Source organism: Xyrauchen texanus, chromosome 35, assembly GCF_025860055.1.
Source record: "Xyrauchen texanus isolate HMW12.3.18 chromosome 35, RBS_HiC_50CHRs, whole genome shotgun sequence".
In the NCBI taxonomy this organism is placed as follows: Eukaryota; Metazoa; Chordata; class Actinopteri; order Cypriniformes; family Catostomidae; genus Xyrauchen; species Xyrauchen texanus.
In genome coordinates, this window is record NC_068310.1 from 8,674,620 (window position 1) to 8,700,216 (window position 25,597).

Sequence of the window (25,597 nt, forward strand, 5' to 3'; positions counted from 1 at the left end):
TAGATCAGCGCCCACCGAAGTGATCCCGCCCTAGGCGCTCGCCTATGTTGCCTAATGGGTTGACCGGCCCTGGGCAAAGGTATCTCAATCTACGCAATGTTATCGTTCAGGTAGAGCTATTCTTTCAACTATTAAAGAAAGCTTCTCTAAAAATCTTCCAGACTTGTCATAAATATTCAGCATGCCAAAAGGTTCAGAAGAACTTGATGTTGTCCCAGAAAATATGGGTACAGTCTTACTCCACTTTTCAGAGTTACAAATTACTTTCTTTTATCATCTGATTGCAGCTGCATTTCTCATCTAGTATTTTAGGTCTTAGTGTTGACTTTGACACCATAGCTCATGACATTCTATTGGATAGGCTTGAGAATTATTTTGGCATTTGTGGACAGACATTAGCTTGGTTTAGGTCCTATGTCTCTGATTTGTCTGTTTAAATGATCAATTTCAGATGTCAGATCAAATTAAAGTTAAGTATGGAGTGCTACAGGGATCAGTTTTAGGGCCTCTTCTTTTCTCCCTATACATGCTCCCCCTGGGAGACATTATCAGGAACCATGGAATTAGTTTTCACTGTTATGCCGATGATACACAACTTTATATTTCTTCAAACCCAAGAAAATTTCGAAGTTGGCAGACAGAATTTGCATGTCCCGCCCCCGAACATACAGGTATAAAGGTGGGGAAATACATCTGTTACATTCAGGATTTTTCTGAGGAGCCGGAAATGGTCCGGCCACAACAGTGGCTAGGCTCAGTGACATGGCCGGGAGGACACAACGTCTAGTTTCCTCCATCAGGGAAAGGAGGTTACATCCGTAACCTATACATTCCCCGTCTGTCGCTCACTTCTAAGTTGTGTCGAAAAAGCGACACTAGGGGTCCAATTTAAATCACACCATGCGCTGAGCCGTGTACGTGTACTGCTGACACAGGAGCGGGCAGGTACTTGAAGTGCCAAAACGACCAGCTGTATCAGACTGCACGTACCCTTCCCCAATGCCCCATAAAGTCGTCGGAATCCTTATATTTACCCTAGACAGGGGAACAAGGCAACGCTTCCCAACCTGGGAACGGGCCGAGCCTAGCCAGGCCTCTTTTCTCTCTATGTTTCTCGCATAGACTCAATGGCTGGGGCCCTTACACATATCGGGGAAGGAGTCCAGTACAGGGTAGATTTGAGTACCCGCAGTGCATTTAGGCATTCTTTCCCTGCCTAAACATCGGGATTGTCTCGTCCTGCCGATTCCCACTGTGTCGCTGAGTGTTGATGACCAAATGCAGCATGTTCCAGTCAAACTTCAGTCTACTAATACAGACTTCACAGAGGATGAATTGAGGCAAACTCAAAGACATGGAATTCTTCATGTGCCACTGCTTGAAGCATGGGCTCAAGATGGAGTTCACCAAAATTACCTGCCATAAACTTCCAGCCAGACTGCGATGCTCCTCACTGAATGATACCTATATCAACTTGGTCAAAGGAGGAACGACATTCTCTTAAACTAAATAAAAAAGGAATTAACCACTAGCAAAAGACTTCATCGGCCAAAATCAAAAGAAAAATGCATCTATGTGTATTTCCATATTTAATTTGTGATGACTTCAAGGACTTTAATACTAAATATTATAGTTCATATAAAATCAATTTGTTTAATCATTGACTCACAACACTTACTTAGTTTACTTTATTTTAACCAATAATAGTTCTAAACATAAATAACTAATATTGTCATTATATTCATTCATTTTCTGTTATAGCATAATTTCATGTACAGCTGCTTTGAAACAATGCCAGTTGTGTTGAAGCACTATACAAATACATTTGATTAGACTTGATGCTGTTGTTTCAAGAGTATCATGCCACACATTAAAAAGCTATTTTGTTTTAGTAATCAACAAATTGTCATTTGTCTGACGTAAGCACTGCTATACATACAGATAATACAAAGATGTGTTGAACATTCATGCACATTAACCCGCTATTAACTCAATTAACAATAATAGTGAGATTTTACATTATGAATGAAACCTGTAGTAATGCATGAATGTTAATATGTTAAAAAAATGTGTGTCTTTGTCTATCACAGATGGAATGTGTGTAGGAGTAACATGTTAATGCTAGATTTGGCAGAAACCCCTGTACTTCCCTCTGTCTCCTCCACAACCTTTACATGCTGACAACTTGTAACATGAACAATTTGACTCCCACATAGCCTGTGCTCAAGCACTGTGAATTTTTACTATATTACGTAATTTACTAAACATAAAACTCATTGACATCAAGCATGCTCACACACATACCCGCACACCAACAAGCTCACACAGACACACACACAAAGATCAAAGGCTGAGTTTGAGACATTTATTTTTTCCCTCATTGTGATAAAGTTTATGCTTATGGGTGGGAGCAAAATGTTTATTCCAAGTAATTTTTGGACTCAATTTGGCACCGAGTATGGCTGCTGCGTTGCGAGCTCCGATACAACACTGCGGTTTATTGTTTGTTCTGTTTACAGGTCTTTGTTTTTTTTTTCTTGGATGTTGTCTGCCATATTGTTTACGACAGACAAACGCTTTTGGACATAGGTTCTACAATTACACATCGAAAACCGGACTTCAAATTCCTCAACGCCGACCCGCTGTTTACAAACACGCCGGCGGAGCCCTTTGTCTGGGCTGCCCGGCCGCGGAAACGCAGAAGGAAAAGGGGAAAAAGAGCCGGCGTTCTCATCAGAGTAAGACGTCGTGCAAATCGACCCCCGCTACCCAATATACTACTGGCAAATGTTCAATCACTGGACAACAAACTCTGCGAGCTGAGAGCGCGGATCTCTTTCCAACGAGAGACGAGGGACTGCTGCGTTATATGCCTTACAGAAACCTGGCTGGCTGCGGAGATTCCAGACTCGGCCATCGAAATCACGAGCTTCTCCGTGCACCGAGCGGACAGAGCGAAAGACCTCTCAGGTAAAAGCAGAGGTGGTGGTGTATGTTTTATGATCAACAAATCATGGTGTGATCAGAGGAACGTACATTTCTTCAAGTCTTTCTGCTCTCCTGATCTGGAATATCTCATGCTTCTGTGTCGACCATTCTGGCTACCGAGGGAATTCACAGCGGTCATCATCACAGCTGTGTACATCCCCCCCACAAGCCAACACAGACCGGGCACTCAGGGAACTGTATGGGTGTATAAGTGAGCAGGAAACCGTGCACCCTGAGGCTGCGTTCGTTGTTGCCGGGGACTTCAACAAAGCTAATTTTAAAACAATAGCACCAAAGTACCACCAACACATAAACTTCAACACACGAGGGGACCGGGTTTTAGATCACTGTTACTCTCCTTTCTGGTATGGCTACAAATCCCTCCCCCGCCCCCCATTTGGCAAATCGGACCACTCTTCCGTTCTACTTCCTGCTTATAGGCAGAAACTGAATGACGACATCGAGGTTTATGCTGACAACGTAACGTGTTTCATCAGGAAGTGCGTAGAGGATGTTGTTCCAACCAAAACAATACGGATATACCCCAACCAGAAACCATGGGTTAACGGCGTGGTTCGCACGGCACTCAATGCGCGGTCCTCCGCTTTTAATTCTTCTAACACTGAGGAGCGTAAACAAGCCAGTTATGCCCTCCGTAACACCATCAGTGAAGCCAAACGCCAGTACAGGCACAAACTTGAAGGTCAGTTCAACACCACTGACTCTAGAAGTATGTGGCAGGGAATTAATACCATCACGGACTACAAACGGAATAAAGACTCCGCCGTGAACACCGCTGCATCTCTCCCGGACGAACTCAATACATTTTATGCTCGTTTCGCGGAGAGAGCACTTGCGGCTGATGCTACAGAGGTTGATTCACTCTCCGTCTCTGTTGTGGATGTAACCCGATCCTTCCGACGGGTGAACATCCGTAAAGCCGTGGGTCCAGATGGCATTCCGGGCCGCATCATCGGAGCGTGCGTGAATCAACTGGCTGGTGTTTTTACAGACATTTTCAATCTGTCCCCTCTCCCTGTCTGTAGTCCTCACATGCTTTAAAACGTCAACCATTGTGCCTGTACCGAAGCAAGCCACAATCACTTGCTTAAATGACTGGCGTCCAGTTGCTCTGACCCCCATCATCAGCAAATGCTTTGAGAGGTTAATCAGAGATTACATCTGCTCTGTTCTGCCCCCCTCTTTGGACCCATTGCAGTTTGCCTACCGCAACAACCGCTCCACTGACGATGCCATTGCATCTACACTACACACTGCTCTCTCCCATCTGGAAAAAAGGAACACATATGTGAGAATGCTGTTTGTAGACTACAGCTCAGCATTCAACACCATAGTGCCCTCCAAGCTTGATATGAAACTCCGGGCTCTGGGCTTAAATGGCTCGCTGTGCAGCTGGATCCTGGATTTCCTGTCAGGCAGACGTCAGGTGGTTAGAATGGGCAGCAACATCTCCTCATCACTGACCCTCAACACTGGAGCCCCGCAGGGCTGTGTTCTCAGCCCACTCCTGTATTCCCTGTACACACATGACTGTGTGGCAACACGTAGCTCCAATGCCATCATTAAGTTTGCTGACGATACGACGATGGTAGGTCTGATCACTGACAATGATGAAAGAGCCTACAGAGAGGAGGTGCACACTCTGACACGCTGGTGTCAGGAGCACAACCTCTCCCTTAACGTCAGTAAAACCAAGGAGCTTGTAGTGGACTTCAGGAAGAAAGACAGAGAACACAGTCCCATCACCATTAATGGAGCACCGGTGGAGAGAGTCAGCAGTTTCAAGTACCTCGGTGTCCACATTACTGAGGAACTCACATGGTCCGTCCACACTGAGGCCATTGTGAAGAAGGCTCACCAGCGCCTCTTCTTCCTGAGACGGCTGAAGAAGTTTGGAATGAACGACCACATCCTCACATCCTACACCAGCACTGTTCTACAACATCCTGAGTGGCTGCATCACCGCCTGGTACAGCAATAGCACCGCCCACAACTGCAAAACCCTGCAAAGGGTGGTGCGAACTGCCAGAAACATCATTGGAGGTGAGCTTCCCTCCCTCCAGGACATATACACTAGGCGGTGTGTGAAAAAAGCTCGGAGGATCATCAGTGACTCCAGCCACCTGAGTCATGGTCTGTTCTCACTGCTACCATCAGGCAGGCGGTATCGCAGCATCAGGACCCACACCAGCCGACTACATGACAGCTTATTCCCCCAACAAGACTGTTGAACACTTGATCTATCAGGATCAATAATTAGCACTGCACTTTATTAATCTAGAATCTCACACTGGACTGTCAACATTCTCCTCAATATACTACTTCATATATATATATATATATTTCATATACTCCTTACTTATTGTATTGTATATTGTGTATTCTATATTGTGTGTATTGTTTACTGTACATTGTATATAATTATTGTGTTGTGTAAGTATGTGTACATTTGATATGTAAATTGTGTTGTGTAAGTATGATGTTTACTGTAATTGGTATATGTCTCGTCACTGTCATGACTGCTATGTTGCTCGGAACTGCACACAAGAATTTCACCTACTGTTGCACTTGTGTACATGGTAGTGTGACAATAAAGTGATTTGATTTGATTTATGTTAATTTTGTGCACACAAAATTAATTATCACTGTTCATTATTGTTCATTTCTGTTTATTGCTGTTGGTTTTATTGATTATTTATTTATTAATTTTAAAATTAATTTATTGGATTGATTTATTGAATTGGGATGTTAGAAATAAATATCTTACTCTAAGTATTATCTTTGTAACACTGTGGATTGTAAACATAATGTGGCATCATTGCAGAAACTGATATTTCAAAAAGAAATGCTAAACTTTGACAAATAAAATAGTGATATTTAGAGGTAAATCTTAGAGGTAATTAAGGTAAAATAAATAAATACGACAACAACCCAACACTTGCACAACATTCGAGCTTGTACATTTGTTTAAAAAAAAATCCATGATTTTGTGTAAAATTACATAGTTATTGTTTTGGGTCAAGTTTGATGGTGAAGAAAGAAAGTCATACACACCTGGGATATCATGAGGGTGAGTAAAGAATGAGAGAATTTTCATTTTTGTTTGAACTATCCCTTTTTACCCAACAATACTTCCAGCTTCGGCCACTGAGGGCAGTGGTTCGAATTTTGGTACGCCTAGACCAATTTCAGCAGAAAAACCCTTTCATTCAATACTGTACGTCCATTCAAACTGAATCACGCCTGCTACTACCAATGACCAAGGTATGCTAGGTAGGCAAGCATGCTTACCTAAATGAGTAAGCCAATCAGAAGCTCCTTCCTTAAGTTACGCAATCTGATTTTTTTAATTTTTTGTCAACATGTTCAAGTTCACATAATTAATGCGTTATTAAGCGCTAAAATGGATATCTGCTGTGAAAGCATCGGCGACCTAGGGGGATTTGGCGAAGTTAATTTCAATAAAAAATCGAGAAAGAGAGGCTATCGAAACTTCTACAAGTGGGTTAATGTATTTATATAAAATCTGTGTTATTGATACACGCTCATAGATACTAGGTCAGGCTATGAAATGGTGATCAGGCAATCATGTCCTTCTTATGTTATGTCTGTTTTATAGTTCTAACGTTGTGTCTGTTTAATTAAAAAAAAAAAGCCTTGTGCATTCACAATAAGATTGTTGTCTGTTGTGGTCAGATTAGATAATAGCTGCTGTCCATTCCAGTGGTTCTAAACTGTGGGAAGAGTGACGTGTGAGGCCTATGATGTTGAAACGACTGTTTTAATTGGCAGTCTTTTCTTTTTCTTTTTGTTGTATGTCAAAACAAGCTCTTCTGGCTCTATGGTTCATTGTATGATATGAATTTAATCTTTTTTTATCTTTAATTTGTATGATATGAACAATATTACTGTCCAGAATTTAAAACAATTTGGTCATTAAGTTCGCCACTGTGACAATTGTTTCCATTGACTGGTGGGATTTAAGGCAACAATTTACATCAATAACATTTCTGCAACATTACACTCACCCGCATTACACTAATGCATGTTAAAAAAAAATTTTAAGCCAGTTTTAAGCCATTATATTCTTTATTGCAGTAGAAAAGTGGTCAATTCTTGTATCTGTGTATTTAAATGCACCACTGCTGTGTCATTGAATCCGGCTTGCCAATACTGAAGTGGCCTGGGTGACAACCTTTAAATGTGGTCTGGAGGGATCTCAATGTTATTTGCCATTGAAAGTTTTAATGACTTATTTAAGGATAATCAGGGATTTCCCAAAAGGGAGTGATATTATCACGATTCACTGTTGTCTGCCCTGTGTTTTGCCTCTGTCATCTGTTCCCCATGGGCTACACCTCCCATAATTCCCTGACCTCATCGCTGCCAGCTGTCTGTGTTTCATTTACTCATTAGTCTTTTTGTATTTAATGCCCTGTTGTTTGCACATTCCTTGACAGTTGTTATATGTGTTTTGAACTCCTGTGCAATCCAGTTCCCATCGTATATTTTCCCATTGCGGATGTTTACTTTGTTCCTGTGTTTACCCCATTATTCTTTACATTGTTTATGTTATTAAATACTTTTTAAGCTGCTTGTAGATCCTGTGACCTCCCTCCATGTAACAGACATGACTGCAAGTGTCAGAGCATATGTCTTTCAGTCTGAGTGACAACATATTTGACATTTTATGAATTGTTATGTTATTAACTTTTTACATGTGATCAAGATTATGTAATTGGAATGCAGTAACATTCTACACATACTGTATTGTTCACTCAGTGGAATAGTTCAACCAAAAAATTAAATTCTGTCATAATTAACTCACTCATGTTGTTACTGTAGGACTGTCTAAAATCAATAATTTAGCTATTCTGAACAAGCTTGTATTATTGTGCTCATGAAGAATTTTCTTTTTTCTGAAAAATTACTGTAAATTCCTGGCTGTTTTTCACTGAAATACGTTCCTGAAGACATTCACTATAATGCATAAATCACACAGACTACATTTGTGTGAAAAAGTGAGGCACTATCCACTGCCATTGTATTGAGAAGACAGATCACAATAATCATTAAAGGGATAGTTAACCTAAAAATGAAACTTCTCTTATCATTTACTCACCCTCATGCCATTCCAGATGTGTATGCCTTTCTTTCTTCTGCAGAACACAAATTAACATCTTTAAAAGAATAATTCAGCTCTGTAGGTCCATACAATGCAAGTGAATGGGTGCCAAAGGTTTGAAGCTCCAAAATCCACATAAGGGCCACTTTATGGTACTCTAGATGACTCTGGTGGTAAAATACATGTCTTCTGAAGTGATATGATGTGGGTGAGAAACAGATCAATAATTAATTCAGTTTTTCTTAACTTTCTCCTGTTTTTGGTGATTCACATCCTTCTTGCATATCATACCCTACAGGGCAGGGAGGAGAATTAATGACAGAAAATGACTTAAATATTTTTCTGTTTCTCACACACACACACCTGTTATATCATGTCTGCTGGAGTCATATGGGTTACTTTTATGCTCCCTTTATGTGGTTGTTGGAGCTTCAAATGTTTGGCACCCATTCACTTGCATTGTATTGTCCTACAGCTCTGAAATATTCTTCTAAAAATCTTCATTTGTGTTCTGAGGAAGAAAGAAATTCATACACATCTGGAATGGCATGAGGGTGAGTAAATTATGAGAAAATAAAATGTTTTGGGTGAACTATCCATTTAAGCCACACATTCTATAGTAATATATCAAACCAAATGGCATGCCTCAAACAAATAAAAAGTATGTATTTTTTTATTATGATTATTGAAAACCAACCAAACCACTGTTTATGAAATGTTCTGCTTGAACAATGTGCTATCTCTCTTAAATCCCACTTGATTTCATGTTTTGTTATCTAAGGCAATGAAATTCTGACGTGTCTTAATTCTATGGGGCCACTTTAGCTATAGTGCATCTTAAACCAAGGAATGTGAATCTTACATGCTTTGAATAGAGCAAAAGGGAACATTATTTACAGTGATTAAGCTCAAACAAGCATGAATCAAGTAAACTGGTATGTTGATCCATTATACGGAACAGTCAGTACCTCAGAGTGAGGAACAGTGATATTACCATACAGCTCAAATTCCATGAAATCTGTGTGATCACCACAGGTGAGTAGATAAAGGGTTAATCCCATGCTTTCTTTACATAGTTGATGTTCTTACAAGTGTTTGGTAATGTTCTAGATTTAAGAATAGATGTTTATGGGTTCAAGACAATGAAATTGTGTTTTTGGGATGCGGAATGTGTCGTCTCATTTATGACTGAGACTAAAGCATCTGGGCTCAGGTTTCCTTTTTGACTGACACCAGTTTCCTGTTTGAAGACAATGGCATGCACTCACTCGCCCCCTGCACATGCACACAAGGAGGAGGTGTTCAGCTGCTTATACAGATGCTCATGAATAAGGGATGTGGGGTAAGTTGTGTTTTTGTATCTATTGAGTGTGTGACAATGCTCCAGCTCCTTGACCGTATCCAAAACCCTTCGGCCCAAAGTTTTTGGCATAGCAACCTGTGCAAAACACAAAATGAGTTAATACGTTGACAGTCAGACAAAGATTGACAATGATAAAGACTTTTTTGTTTTATGAAGAAAATGTGAGTAGTGCTTATGTAACCGGTCCTGCTCGAACTGCTCCATGTGGGATTCGAACCAGTGTTGCTGGCATGGGAGGCAGGCACGCTAACTAGGAGGCTAAAGGCTACAGACCCCAGCATCAGTTGCTAGTGTGCCTCTTAAGGCCTGGGAAGTGAGGATTACACATTCCGCACAGCTATCACATACCAGCTGGCACCCGTTACACTCACCCCCTAAACCTCACTCCTATCTTGGTCACGGCACCACTTTAGCCGGTCCTGCTCGACACACTCAGAGTGGGATTCGAACCAGCATCAGCCAGCATGGCAGGCAGACACGCCTAATGAAGAGGCTAAAGGCTACAGCCCCTGGTGTCAGTTGCTAGTGTGCCTATTGAGACCAGAGTAGTGAGGTTTACACATACCGGACAACTATCAAGTACCAGTTGGCTCCTTTTACACTTTCCCGTGCAAAATTGCCACAATGATGTCACAGTAAGTTGTCTGTGTAGTTTAAATTGTAAGCAGCATTAAAAGGTGATAGAATAACACTGAATACTCTGCCTTTGCAATAGATTTCGCCATCCTTGTCGGCCAAAGTTGTGGACTCCAGCCCCTTGCCACACTTAGCACATCGAAAACAACCCTTGTGCCAAGCCTGTGCAGAAAAAATTAAAATAAATAACACCAGTTCCTCAATAAAAATCATATTTGGAGCTTTCAAAGTCACTCGTAAATACAAGCACTATGAAAAATGTGACCAAGCTGATTGTCAGTAACTGTCATTTAGTTTATTTGGGAGCTCCACCACTACATTTCCTCCCATCATTTCTGCTTTTGACTTACACTTCCTGCCCCTATGACTTTCTCAGCCGCATAGACAGCCTTACGACATCGCGGACAAGCATCAGAGCCACCAAACGTTTGAGCAAACTTGGATGTGTTGGGGTTGTTGGTTGGCCGGTGTGACTGAGGCCTGCAATCAAGAGACACAAAACACAGAATTCAGATACAGTTCTAAATAGCGTTAGGTATTAAGTAGGTTTTAAAACTCAAAATGCAAAAAAGTGGTTTCTTACTCTTCAACTTTAATACCAAGCACCTCTCCTTTGTCCATGCTCAGAGTCCCTGCACCAGCGCCGTAGCCATAGCCTTTGGGCCCATATTTTTTACCATAACAAGCCTTGCAGTAGATCTCATCCTCATGGACGGCCACAGTAGTGCTGTCTAGATTTTTTCTGCACACCACTGAAACAAGAAGAATGAGAGAGTATAGCAAAATATATACTGCAAAATAATAGTATAACCCCATAAATATAAATATAAAAATAATATAATTATAAATAATAAAATAAAAAGAAAAAAGTTATTTTGGGTATTGTTTTATGGTATTAGTTGGAAAAACATTCCATCCTGTTAGAAAATAATAACAGTTATTTGATTAGCCTAAATTATGTTTAAAAGGTGTTAAAAACAATAAGCTCCAGCACTTTGAGGCATGTCTGTAGAGGAAAACCTACAAATGGTGTGTGTTTAAAGTTTTGATTAAAATGGGCTTTTCCTGCAGACTGACTGTCTGGAAAGCAGAACCCAGGCTTTGAGGGCCCACAGCAGGTTACTGTATATTTATTGGCATAATTTTGGAATGAATTCTCCCATTCTGTTGAAAAATATCTATAATACTCAATTTAGATACTTTGTGATAGGAGTTGTGAGGATTTACTAACTGCTGAGAGGCTGTTCTTAAAGACACACAAAGGCAGGCCAGCTGACAGTCTTGCCTGGGCCCGGGACAAGATAATCTTAGATGGGCCCCCCCATGCCCAGATCTCTCCTTTTCCCTTGCTCTTCCTCTCCTGTTCCCCTCCTCTGCTCTTCCTCTCCTGTTCCCCTCCTCCGCTCTTCCTCTCCTGTTCCTCTCCTCCGCTCTTCCTCTCCTGTTCCCCTCCTCTGCTCTTCCTCTCCTGTTCCCCTCCTCTGCTCTTCCTCTCCTGTTCCCCTCCTCTGCTCTTCCTCTCCTGTTCCCCTCCTCTGCTCTTCCTCTCCTGTTCCTCTCCTCTGCTCTTCCTCTCCTGTTCCCCTCCTCTGCTCTTCCTCTCCTGTTCCTCTCCTCTTCCTCTCCTGTTCCCCTCCTCTGCTCTTCCTCTCCTGTTCCCTCTCTCCTCTCCTCTCTCTTCTCCTCTCTGTTCTTCCTCTCCTCCTCCTCTGCTCTTCCTCTCCTGTTCCCCTCCTCTGCTCTTCCTCTCCTGTTCTCCTCCCCTCCTCTGCTCTTCCTCTCCTGTTCTCCTCCTCTGCTCTTCCTCTCCTGTTCCCCTCCTCTGCTCTTCCTCTCTTGTTCTTCTCCCCTCCTCTGCTCTTCCTCTCCTGTTCCCCTCCTCTGCTCTTCCTCTCCTGTTCCCCTCCTCTGCTCTTCCTCTCCTGTTCCTCTCCTCTTCCTCTCCTGTTCCCCTCCTCTGCTCTTCCTCTCCTGTTCCCCTCCTCTGCTCTTCCTCTCCTGTTCCCCTCCTCCGCTATTCCTCTCCTGTTCCTCTCCTCTGCTCTTCCTCTCTTGTTCCTCTCCCTCCTCTGCTCTTCCTCACCGGGCCCCTCCCGCATCACTGTGACTCTCCCTCTCTCTCTCTTCTCTCTCACTGGTAGCCTGACTCTGTCCCTCTGCTCCGGGGCAGCGGGCCCCTCCCGCATCACTCTCTCTGTCACCTGACTGCAGCTGGATCTCTCTCCTCTCTGTCTCATCCTCTCTGACGGAGCTACCAAACTCAACTGTTTCTGTCAAAGATAACGTGTTGTGTCAGGCTCTTATACTAGAGATGCACCAATTACAATTTTCTAGGCCAATTCTGATTTTAGCCGATTCCGTTGTTCTAACCACTTTACAGCAGACTTCCATTTTTTTTTTTTTTATAAAACACCATATACTTTTACCCAAACTGAATAATAAAAACACGTTTAAATGGGTACATTTTCTATAAATGTTTTCATTTTTTTTTCTGACATAGCCTACTGCAGTTCTTGTTAAAACATACTAGACATGCAAAATCTGTGCATTTTGGGCACTTTTTGTGTGAAATCATATTTATTTTTTGTCCATCAAAAGTGTGCTTTCACTTTTAATTAAGCATGAGCAGCGCAGCAAAAATAGACTCGGATCTGGCCCATTATCTGTTCACCGATGCCAACAGTGACGCATTTCAGTCGGCTTTTTATTTCTCATCTCCATAAATATATCTAGTAGTAAAGCTAATGCAAGGGCTAGAAATCAATGAATTCTTTGCTAATACTTCCTCGTCATCATGGAGAGCGCAGTTCGCACCGCTTTCTCCTTTCCACAAGCGCGTGCTCTCCCGTGGCGTCTGTCGTTGCTATGCAACAATGAACTTGCGCGCCTGTAAAACGAGCGCGCCGCGTCGCTATTATGAGCTAATATCCAAAATATTTCCATATGTGTCTCTTTCCTCCTTTCTTATCAACAAGTGGAGTTACAGCCACCACATCAGCAGCACCGCCGGTCCCAATGTCTCAGCACTTTTATGAAGAGGACGCAACTGCACGCGCTTCGGGCATGCACGCGCATCAAGTACCGGGTTTGAGAAAACCTGGTACCGTGGCGTGACGTTTAAAACAAAATTAGTACCGACTTGGTACCGAAGTACCGGGTCTTTGACAACACTATAATAAACGTTGGCTGCGCTGTTTCTTACCTTGCTCTACGTTGACTTTACTAACGTTAGTTCCAGCTTCTCCGTCACCACCTTTTTTAAAATATTTGTTTAGGACATCTCGAAGGCCTCTATTTTCTTCTTCCCTTCTTCTCTTTTCTTTTCTTTTCTGAGCACCAGACTTGTGCTGACCGGACATTTTGATCGTAACGTTAGCCTACTGAACTTCAAATCAATTGACAACATCAAATTTTGATCAGTGGCCAAACCATTTTTGTTTTGGGGGTGGGCGGGGTTCTTGACCACTATTTCAAGGACAATTAGGAAGAAAACAAATAAAAAGCTTTTATGTAACTCAAATATTAGATATTTTTTCCACAAATATGCCTATTTTATTTATTTTTTAACAATTATTCCATAATTTAATGAGGGCCCAGTTCTGGCCCCCCCCCCTACCCTGGGCCCGGGACAACAGACCCGTTTGTCCCCCCCTGTCGGCGGGCCTGCACAAAGGTAATATGGTCAGTCATAGCCAAAGTCTTTTTAGCAAGTCAGTCCACTGGCGGCCATTTTTGGAACCCTCACAGGAGGATATTTCCAGTCATACCAGTGCAGCTCATATCTACTTCAATAGGGGAACACCGAAATCTCATAAACGGTTGGTCAAGATTACGATCAGAGAACATATTTCAAATCAGCAGTAAAATCTGACAACATTGGTATCATAAATTATGCTTCTTTAACACAGATTATGCAAAAAAAAAAGCTATTTTCCCAGCTTGTATAGCTAATGTGCATGCGTGTTTTCAAGATAATTGACAGGCGATGTCTGTATCTAAAAGGTGATTGGCTCTTTTACCTGTAAGGCAGGACTTCCTTTCTACATCCATTGACTGTTGGGCACTAGAGAGTCTTGGTTGGACGTTCCAATTTCTCCCATACATTTAAATAGAGGTGGTGCATCTCTGCTAAATAGTCTCTGGTCATAACTTGAGTTAAACTGGGTGGTAAGAGTTGCACCACTCAAAAGAACACTGTGCTGTGCCAGTCATTGTTGAAAAGACATTTAATAACAAGATATAAATAATAATATAACTTATTGCACAGCGCTCTGAAATACTCGATTCTGATTGGTCAAGTGCGCCATCTTGTGGTGTGATATCTCAAAGTAACAACCGATTAAGATGTATCAGACTGCTCAATTGGATATTGCGTATCATCTTTCCTGCTTCTTGGATCCCTGTGCGATCTCTCCAAGTAAGCTAATAAAAACTGTACATTTATTTGTATTTCATTTGGCAAGCAGTCTTGTAATAAGATGCACAATTTTTCACAAAATAATCGCCAAAAGAACTCAGACCCAAACCAGAGGTGGATTTCAGCTGTTCAGTGATTTTCCTTACAGACCCACTACAGCAAGTCAGAGCTGGTAAATACACCTCAACCACCCTCACCTTAAACACAGGCATGCCACAGGGCTGTGTGCTGAGCCCTATGCTCTTCACACTCTTCACCCACGACTGCAACCCCATCTACACCTCGAATCCCATAATTCAATTCAAAGACGACACCACAGTTGTTGGCCTGTTTTCGGACGATGATGAAGTGGCTTACAGGCTAGAGCTGAATCATCTGGTTGAGTGGTGTAAGGATAATGACCTAGTCCTTAACAACTCAAAGAATAAAGAGATGATTATTGACTTCAGGAGATCAAAGTAGAAAGAACACCTCCCCCTCCATATACATGGAGAAGTAGTGGAGAGTGTGGAAAGTTCCTTGGAGTCACTATGTCAAAACAGCTTGGACCACCAACACCTCAACACTGAAACAAGATAAACTTCCACAGAAAATGCTGCTAAATTTGTACAGGGCCACAATTGAAACCATCCGGACTAATTGTGCCACGGTGTGGTATGCCAGCTGCACAGCTGCTACAAAGATCTGCATTACATGGCGAAGGCGGCCCAGCGCATTGTCGGAATGGAGCTTCATGAACTGGACACCATCTATGCCAGCAGACTGAGAAAGAAAGCAAGCAGCATAATCAGAGACAGCACACACCCCGGCCTAGACCCCGAAGCCGCCGCCATTTGCGCCATTTAGAATTTCAGCCGCCGCCAGCCAATAATTTTGTAAGCCAAATTGAGCCACCATCTGATAAAGTTTGGCTGAGCCGGCTAGAATTATTTGCATCAAATAATAATTCTATCACATAGAGACATACACACACGAAATATATAAACAATACACGAGATCTGTTTTCCCACTGGATTCATAACAGCACAGTCTTGTGCTCGCTGTTACTCGATACACAGACTCACAGTGAATTGACGACCAATTAAAATTGCTCGTTTTCCGTACAGAAGAAGCTGATGCATGTTTTTCTCAGCACTGAGGTGAAATGGCGGAAAGAAGCAAGCAAGGTAATTTTGATCTCACTTCTCACATACTTTCCTAATTCCTACTTACTTTTTTTTTTACTTAGGCCTACCCAGACTTTTGTTAAATCTTCAGGGCACGGTTGCACAAACACCTGAATCAAAGATTGATGTTATGAACCAAATATTCTGGAACGGAGAGATTTATAGCACTGAACGTGATATTACTGCAGTAACAAACCACCGTTTCCACATTGCTAATTCATGACGCATGCTTCAGTGTACATTGAAGTGAAATAATACTGATAACAGTGTGTGTTTATATTAAGGCGAGACACGGCAGGCAATAACATAGTTTTTTTTTTAGTGGTCAATTTTGAGATTTTTGGATATTTGTCTTCAATAACATGTCTTCTTTCAGACTTGTGGTGAAAAAAAGTCTGAAATACACATTTAGGTCTTTATTTGTTTTCTTTATTACATTTATTGCATTTTGTAGAAATATAGTGTAAGCCATGCATTGCTTGGAAATATTGAGATCTAGTAAATCAGTATAACATAGACATCTGTAGACATGAAGTGGCAGCTTCAGCCATTTGCAGCTATGAAAAGTTTGGCGGCTGCAGCAGCCATTTAGGTTTTGGCTGAGCCGGCTAGCCAGCCAATAACTTCATCAGCCAGCCATTATTCTCAAAACAAATGGCTTCGGGCTCTACCCCGGCCACTCCCAGTTTTAACAATTTGTCAAATGGTTCAGGGCGATAAAACTGAGAACCAACAGACTGAGGAAAAGCTTCTATAACAGAGCTGTGGTCTCCATCACACCCCTCCCATAGAGCAGTGAAAAGAAAATGTGAGCATGCACGCACACACACACACACACACAACAAGGACTGTGATACACACATACTGTACATGTCATGTTCACTGTTGTCTTTTGTTTTTGTGCTTTTATGTTGAAGTTTAGTTTAGTTCCTGTTTCCTGTTTGGTTTTTGTAGTCCTTTGTAGTTTCTTTTTACGATTGGTTTTCCCCTGATTGTTCCTCCTTCCCTGATTGTTTCCCCAGGTGTCCCTCATTTGGTTGTTTGTTCAGTCTCTATTGGTCGTTGTTTGTGAATATTGTTGAATGTTTATGTTATGGTTGCTCTTCATGTTTCGCCGTTGTTATCCCATCTTGCTCATCAAGTTCCGTGTACCCTCGATGTTTTCTTGTTTTAGTTTCAGTTTTGTCCCCCCGTGGATGTTTTATTTTGTTCCTGTGTATTTTGTCTTCACTTTGATTTAAATAAGGAAGCACGACCTGATCATCAGGTTCCTGAGAGGTGCCAGGAGGTTGAATCCCTCTAGACCGTGCCACGTTCCCTCATGGGACCTCTCTGCGGTCCTTCAGGGTCTATGGGGAGCCCCCTTTGAGCCTTTGGAGTTAGCTCAGCCTAAGGCACTCTCTTTAAAGACTGCCCTGCTGACTGCGCTCACTTCCACCAAGAGGGTAGGTGACCTGCAAGCATCCTCTGAAACATGCCTGGAGTTCAGGAACCCCTAGTGTCACTTCATCGACACAACGTTGAGTGAGTGACAGATAGGGAATGTCCTGGTTACTTCCGTAACCTCCATGGAACGGAGGTTACGGAAGTAACCAGGACGTTACGGTGATACGACAAGCCCTGATCACTCTGTCTGGGTCTATTTTGCGAAAACAACTGGTTGACTGTACATTATCCCTTATATACACTCTTATAAATCATATGGCCAGTGGTGGCTCAGTCGTTAAGGCTCTGGGTTACTGAAAGGTCAGGGGTCAAGCCCCATCACCGCCGAGATACCCCTGTTGGACCCTTAAACAAGGCCCTTGACCCTATCTGCTCAGGGGCGCTGTTTCATGGCAGACCCTGCGCTCTGACCCCAGCTTAGTTGGGATATGCGAAAACAACTGCATTTCATTGGCTCTGTACCTGTACCCTGCACAATGACAATAAAGTTGAAACTTAATATGAGATTTCAAATTGTGTCTGCACTTGTTAAACTTTGTTGCCAGTTGCCCATGAAATGTCATTTAAAAAACAGGAAAGCATAATTTACTGCACAGGAAGCAGGATCTGTGGAAGCTCTTCCCTTCACACTGCACTTCCTCTGCAAAGTACACTGTTTTCTGACAGCAGCCACATTTGTTTCCTCCACCAAGAGGCATCCTGTATAACACACACACACACACACACACACACACACACACACACACACACACACACACACACACACACACACACACACACACACACACAAACAGAGAAAAAGAGAGATTAGGTCAGATCTTTGAGAATGTTACTGTTTGCATGTTGGAGAGTTTGTATTTGCGGCAGTCACATGTGCATGTTGCATGTATTTATGGCTGTTCTTTCACTGCATGAAATGGAAACCTCTGTTTTAATAGGTGATGACAAACCAGTGTAATATTCCTACAGCCCCACCACATTTTGTTTCTTCATTGTTAAATAATGCTTACACAAAAAATGAATCTGAAACCAATATACAAACACATTTGGACTTTCATACTAACACATACTTGCTCTGATTCCGGTGTACAGCTTGAACTTTACTGCTTGGCATGTATATCTGTTCCCTTCCAAAATGTTCCTTCCACTGTTCTTGATTAGCATCACCACTGAACTCCATTCAGCTGGAATCAGTAAGATCTAACTTTAAAGGGATAGTTCACCCAAAAGTAAATTTCTGTCATCATGTGCTCACCCTCGTACTAAAGACTGACAGCCTCTTACCATTCACTTTCATTATATGGAATAAACTTGCAATGAAAGTGAATGGTGAATGAGGCTGTCAGTACATTAACATTCTGCTATCTAATTTTGTGCTTCCGAGAATAAACACTGAAAAAAGTCAGATGGGATAACAAAACCAAACAAAACTAAACAAATCAAAACAAAATAAATGTCATACAGGAATACAAAACAAAACATCACATGACAATTCAAAATAAAAGAAAACAAAAAACAAACAAAACACACAACTCAAGTATAGGAACATGCTGCCATCAGTATATGTCAGCAGTAATCAGTAAAATCTAACTTTAAAGGGATAGTTCACCTAAAATAAAAATTTGGCCACCATTTGCTCACCCCATGTCATTCAAAACCGGTTTAGCTTTCTTTCTTTCATCAAACACAAAAGGAGATGTAAGGCAGAGTGTTGGGGACTGACAGCCTCAGTCAAAATTCACTTTCATTATATGGAGAAAAAAAAAACATGGAAAGAAAGTGAATGGTGAATGTCAGTCCCTAACATTCTGCATAACCTCTCCTTTTGTGCTTCCCAGAAGAAAAAAGCAATAAGTAACAAAACAAAGAAAATGTCTTATGGGAAAACAAAACAAGACAAAATGTCACACAGAAAAACTATTGCTGGTATTGCTGGTAAATGTCACACATGCAGATAATATAGTTTAGAACATCTTGGTTACTGTTGTAACCTCCGTTCCATGATGGAGGGAAGGAGACGTTGTGTCGATGTAGTGAAACTAGGGGTCACTCTTGAGCGCCCCGAACACCTTTTTTGAGAAAAGGCCAATAAGAATTGGCGAGTGGAATTTGCATGCCACTCCCCCGGACATACGGTATAAAAGGAGAAGGAATGCCCACTCTCATTCAGGTTTTGTGCTGAGGAGCCGAGACAAGGTATGGCTATTTAAGAGGCTAGTACAACGTTGTGGCAAGAGGGACACGACGTCTCGTTCCCTCCATCAGGGAATGGGCCATAGAACATGTTCCCCTTCCAGAAAGAGAGTCAGGTTACTACAGCAGATACTTCCTGGTTTCAAAGAAGGATGGGGGGGTTGCGTGCGATTTTAGACCTTCGAGGTTTGAATCGCTCAGTTCAAGTTCTAGATGCTAACCGTCAAGACAGTCGTGTCTCAAATCCAACATCACGATTTGTTGGTCACTGCCGATCTCATGGACTCGCTTTCGAGGGCGAAGCTTTCCAATATCGGGTTCTTCCACTTGGACTAACCTTATCACCTGGCACATTCACGAAGTGCATGGATACAGCATTGGCTCCTTTGTGAATTCGGGGCATGTGCATTTTTAATTATATAGATGACTGGCTGGTACTAGCACAGTCACAATAACTGGCATTACAGCACAGGGACATTTTCTTATCGTGTGGGTATTCTCGTTCCCAAAGTGCTAAATCAGCGCAGCATCAAAGTGTAGCTTTTGATAGGGAACGTCTCGAGATACTTAACTGTAACCCCTATTCCCTAAAAAAGCTAAATTAGATTTTGCGCTTCATTGTCACACTGAGGATGCTCCAGGACTGCTCTTCAGACAAAATACCTGATGATGCCACCGGCAGAGGCTATAAATTCTTGTCAATTTCATTGACATATTGCACACATATTCACAGCTGGTCACTCCTAAAGATGATTCCCAAAGCGCTAAATCAGCGCAGCCTCTGGTTCAGTTTTTTCAGGGAACAGGGGTTACAGTTAAGTAACCCGAGACAAACTCCCACCCGCAAAAACATGAGGTCTGTCCAAGGGATGAATAAGTGGTGGCAGAGCGGTGTGATGGCTATGCGATGTGTGCCATGGCACCATGCCCATCTCGGGACTCGAATTGGTCTCATGATATATGAGTGGTCTCATATGCATCAACCCAAGCGGCGTGACTGCCGCAGAGGAAGCCATATGCCCCATATGTCTCTGAAAGATTTTCAGTGGAAGAGCTGTCCTCCGCCTGAATGACTTCAGGCAGTTCAGCACCGACTCCGCAAGCTAACTTGTGAGGCACGCTATCATTGAGACCGAGTCTAACTCCATGCCAAGAAAAGAGATGCTCTGAAATGGGGAGAGCTTGCTCTTTTCCCAGTTGACCCAAAGCCCTAGATGGCTGAGGTGCCTGAGCACCAGGTCCCTGTGTGTGCACAGTAACTCTCGAGAGTGTGCTATAATCAGCCAGTCATCAATGTAGTTGAGTATGCGGATGCCCACTTCCTTTAATGGGGCAAGAGCTGCCCCTGTGACTTTCGTGAAGATGCGAGGGGACAGGGAGAGGCCGAAGGGGAGGACCTTGTGCTGATACGCCCAGCATCGAAAGCAAACCGTAGGAAGGGTCTGTGTCGAGGTAAAACTGAGGACACTGCTGAGCCAGGCAGGCACCTGGTGAACTGAATCGCGTAGACGCGATTGTCCTGTCCAGCCACCGCGACGGGTTGGAAAGCGCTAGCCATACGTCCAAGCTCCGGGTGAGGGGCACTATAGGGACAATCGCGTGTGTAAGGGTATCGGGTATGCTAAATTTAGAAGGGAACCGTTAAAGTGCCCTCATTCTCATACCATTATTTGTAAGGGAATTTAGGCCCTCGCGTTCAACAACCAATATAAATTAATACAATTCTCCACCATTAAAATTGTAATACAACGTCTCGATGTATCTGCTCACAATTTCTACTGTATGGAATTAGCTTTAATAAGGGAATTATTTTTAATTTTCTTATTGGAGTAATATTATTCTCATGGCTTATTGAAACAGGGATGAGATTATTTATCAAAATATACCACAGTCAAACCATCTTTGAATACAGACAAACTTTATTGCTATTCTAAATATAAATCTAATCTAACAAATATACATGAGACAGGTTGGTGAGAAGAGTGACAGAATGTGAAATAAATGATCAATCAACCTTATTTAAGTCTACATCGATTTGCTATCAGTTTACCCAAAGTACTTAACTAATACACCAGCCCTTTGAGCATAATATTGGAGATGTACTTGCATGTCGTGGTGTTTCCTTGCGTTCTTTGTGTTGATTGGTTCTTGGCTCTTGGTCGAAAGTTCGTTCCATCAATGTTTTGGACCTCTGTAAGATCGAATAGTTATTGTCTGGATGAATGATGAGGTTGGCTTTGAAGCGAGGCCTTCTCTGAACCGTAGAGATTGAGAGGCTTCCTCGGGACTTCCTTGGACCTCACATGGCATAGATCTGGTTCCGACAAGATCCAGAGAAGACCACAAGGGAAGAGTCAGAGCGAAGTCTGAGCAGTTAGAAGAGCTGGAGAAGAAAAGATGAGAAGAGGGAACGTGTGTTCTTCCTGTTTGGAAACATTTGAACTGAAATTGGCCACATCCCCAAAGGTGTCCTGCGCCAATCAGAAGTGACTTTCACAGAGTCACATAGTCGACAGGGCTGTCCTTTCCGACAGTTGAATTTATGGTCCTTTGTTTCGGAGCCCGCTCAAAAATAGTGCATGTTTTTTGTTGTCATCAGCTTCCTCTATGTAACCAAGCGAGCGTTTGAATACCAAATTTGACATTCTTTCATGAATATTATATGTGTAGGTAACAAAACAAGAAAATCCCTGGTTAAAAATCATACTGGTTAATTCCTTGGTTATACAACATGGATAAAACATTACACAATTTTCAGAATTACTTAGCAAGATTTAGGTATTGTGTAAATAGTGGATTTAAATGCATTCTGTACATTTTAGAAGGTTAAATCAGTAAAGTACTGTGACTTTGTGTAAAATGTTCCTGGATTAAGATGAAATGTGTTAGTATTATTGTTGTGCAAATCTGATGGTCTTTTGGAAACCTTTCAAGGAAAAGTCTGTTTTAACTCTGTATGGAAGTTCAGAAGGTCATGCTGAGGGGCCTTTCTGACCAATTACGCTTTTTGCTTTAATTTAGGTTGTTTAGTGTTTTGACCATTTTATTGTCCAAAACAGGCCGTCAGTAGGACTGTTGATGCTTGGTCCATTAATTTATGATATTGAGGAATTCCAGGATTAAAAAGGTTGGGTTTTTCCTAGATTAAAATCATGTTGTTTCAGTTCTGGCCATGAGGCAGGCTGGTCTCATTTCGGAACCGGATGAGAGCAAACATGCGTGTTGGGGAATGGGTGGTCCACGGGGATTTACCCATTACCATTGAGCTCCCCAAATTGCCACCGGGGGGGCGGCTAGAGTGGCTTTCCCGCTTTGGAAGAAGAAAAGCCATGACTGCAACGTTGCCATGGTCATATTCTTGCTATGAGAACATGAACCATCCACAAACGCTGCCTCAGTGTGATCATTGCCCAGACACGTGAGGCACTGCCTGTGACTGTCGGAGGTGGAGAGATAACGACCACATCCAGGAATTACACCAAGAAAGGTATCTTTATAAAGACGCATCTTTAAAAAGATGTTCACCGTCAACGTGTGTGCTCTAATAGAGAAAATATACTCTTTAGCAGGAATTTACACTGTTTTAGCATTGAGTTCCTGTGCACGCACAGGGACCTGGTGCTCAGGCAAAACACCCGGGGGCGAAATCTGCACTCATCGTGCAGAAGGAGAGAAAGCCACTGGAAATGCAGCGTATATCCAATAGCATATGCTTCTTAAGAGGTGAATGGAACAGCAATAGTATTCAGCTCGCTGATAGTACAACCACTCGGTTATGAAGAAAAAAATCTGATTGAGAGTGGGCATTCCTTTTATTCCCATATGTCCGGGGGAGTGGCACACAAATTCCACTCACCAGTTCTCATTGGCCTTTTCTCATTGGCCTTTTCTCAAAAGAATAGAGGTGTTTGAGGCTCTCAAGAGTGACCTCTAGTGTCACTACATTGACACAACATCGAGTGAGTGACAGAAGGGGAATTAAATCTTTTTGATGACAATTTCCTCTCCATTATAAATTTCCCTTCCGTGTTCTTTTGACACTGTTGCAAAAGATAATAAAGAGTTTGATACATAAGCTTGTAGCCAGAATTGAGAAAGTTAGACAGTCAAATATTGTGAAATTGTTTTCATTTTATCAGTGAAACCTACCTCACATCTGTTATACTACAAATTGTGAAGTTTTCTGGATGCCTACAAATCCACCATGCTGCAATGTTAGTCTTATTCCCATATGGGGAAAACTGCAAAATGAGGGATGTGTCTCCAAGCTTGCCCACAGAATCTACCACAGTCATGAACCCAGTAACCCTCTAAACACACTTCACTTTTTACATCTGAAAGTGAAAGTTGAAGTGGAGATTTAGAGTCAAAAAAGGACTTACATTTTGTTCTGTTTCTCACCCACACTTGTCATTATGCTTCTGAAGATATTGATTTAACCACTGGAGTTTTATGGATAACTTTTTTCCTTGATATGATTTTTGGAGCTACAAAGGTCTGATCACAATTCACTTGCATTGTGTGGACCTTAAATATTTTTTCTAAAAATCTTCATTTGTGTTCTGCAGAACAAAGAAATTCATGCACATCTGGGATGTCATGAGGGTAAGTAAATGATGAAAGAATTTACATTTTGGGTGAACTATCCCTTTAAGGAGCTTTTTCTTCTTGATCTAATCCTTGAAGCTGGCTTTTGTGGTGAAATGTAGTAAATACATAAAGTTAATACGGTTATGTTAAATAATGTTTTTTACTTCATTCAAACTAGTTACTAGCATAAAGCACATTTTTAGGTTAACGTTTTTTTCTAAAGAGACTCCAGTCATAACTCAATTTTGACAAAATGTGTTCTTACTGTGTTTTTACCTTTGAAGGTCTGTGTTAGGTAAAAATGTACTTCCTTTGGTTGCATCTAAATTAACTTCTTTTTAAAAATGAAAAACATGATTTAATATGACTAAATCAACCTACTTTACTTTTTTGAGGATCTAGTCCACACTTAACCAAATACTCTTTTTTTTTAAGACTGCAGGATTTTAAAAATCCAGTTATTGTAGCAGATGGCAAGGCTAGATGGGTCACATTCCTGATTCTAGACCAGAAATGTCAGGTTTTTATAGCTGTGGAAGAGAACTGAACTGTATATGTTATGTTGGATTATGCTCTTCATATTACACAAGTGACATTTTTGTTCCTTTGTACATGTCAAGCAGAGAAAAACCAATGAAGTTTTAATGGGGTGGAAAGAATTCAAAGTATTTTAAGATTAAAACATCTTCAGACTTGAAGAACCTGAAACAGTTAGAACCTTTTGAGCCTCACACATGTTTGAAGCACCATGAAAGAATAAAACATGTACAGTAGGTGGTCAGAAAGAGATTCAAAGAAGCATGTTTGAAGAGCTTCTTACCTGAAGTGATGTTTTCTAGTAGGTATGTGAGTATGGACAGAAGCTTAACAAAATTCCAGATGTTGGGACATGAACAGCTTCTTCTGTTCTAACACATATAATGGTGGAAGGCTCTGTGTAAAAATGAAGCACAGGATATCTGGGGTGGGGCTGTGAGGGAAGTGTGTCAAAAATATGTGCTGTGGTCAGAAGTTAAAGGAACAGTGTTACCTTATGACCCTGCTGTGTGCCGTATGCTTACAATTTGTCTGACTTACTTTGTCCCCCCCAATGAACTGAAAGGCACGTATGCATCCTAATAATAACATTTCACACCGTCATACATGAACAAAAAAATCTGTGCCTACGGAAACTTTGACCATTGCCCCAGTGGCTGAAGCTGGAAGTGTTGTTGAACGTTTGAGCCTGTGTGAGCTCCAGTTCACGTGTGAAATGTCCACAGGGTGGCTCCAAAAGTGAGTTGCATTTTTAGTTGTAAATGTAGTTCAGGCAACTGGAAAGCATGCTGTATTAACCATTCACCTAACCTAAACCCCAACCCCAAACCTATCCATTAGAGGAGTAAAAAAAATATTTTATAGTGAAAATGCAACCTCCTTGTCATGTTCATCATTAAATAAATGAATGTGATTACTTTCTAATTTCCATAGGACTAGAACCCATGTTATGGGAGTTGCTTGTGCAACACACTCTGGATTGTGCAACAGGGAAAGGTAAACAGTAATGAAAGCATGTCTGATGGGGCATGGCATTTGCCAGTAATTTGGCAGAATGCGGTTGTTTTCAGGAAACATGATCTAGCAGAATGGTTACGAAGGACAAGGGTCAAAAA

General features: G+C 41.8%; 1 protein-coding gene across 1 annotated transcript; it reads right to left on the bottom strand.

Moving 5' to 3' along the window:
* Window positions 1–8,643: 8,643 nt before the first annotated feature.
* Window positions 8,644–24,800, bottom strand: LOC127628861 (cysteine and glycine-rich protein 1-like). The gene is made up of 7 exons (XM_052105806.1): window positions 24,766–24,800; window positions 18,233–18,346; window positions 17,752–17,861; window positions 10,717–10,885; window positions 10,484–10,613; window positions 10,202–10,295; window positions 8,644–9,572 (listed from the first exon to the last, which is right to left on the bottom strand). The coding sequence occupies exons 2-7, from the start codon at window positions 18,340–18,342 to the stop codon at window positions 9,496–9,498; spliced, it is 690 nt and encodes a 229-aa protein (XP_051961766.1). The 5' UTR covers window positions 18,343–18,346; window positions 24,766–24,800; the 3' UTR covers window positions 8,644–9,495.
* Window positions 24,801–25,597: the final 797 nt, after the last annotated feature.

Excerpts from the sequence above, each read along its gene's own strand:
- LOC127628861 (XM_052105806.1), bottom strand. The coding sequence starts at position 18,342 with ATGGAGTTCAGTGGTGATGCTAATCAAGAACAGTGGAAGGAACATTTT. Across the intron at positions 10,296-10,483 it reads AAGTCATAGGGGCAGGAAGT|GCTTGGCACAAGGGTTGTTT; the intron begins GTAAGTCAAAAG and ends TTTTCTGCACAG. Across the intron at positions 9,573-10,201 it reads TGGCGAAATCTATTGCAAAG|GTTGCTATGCCAAAAACTTT; the intron begins GCAGAGTATTCA and ends TGTTTTGCACAG.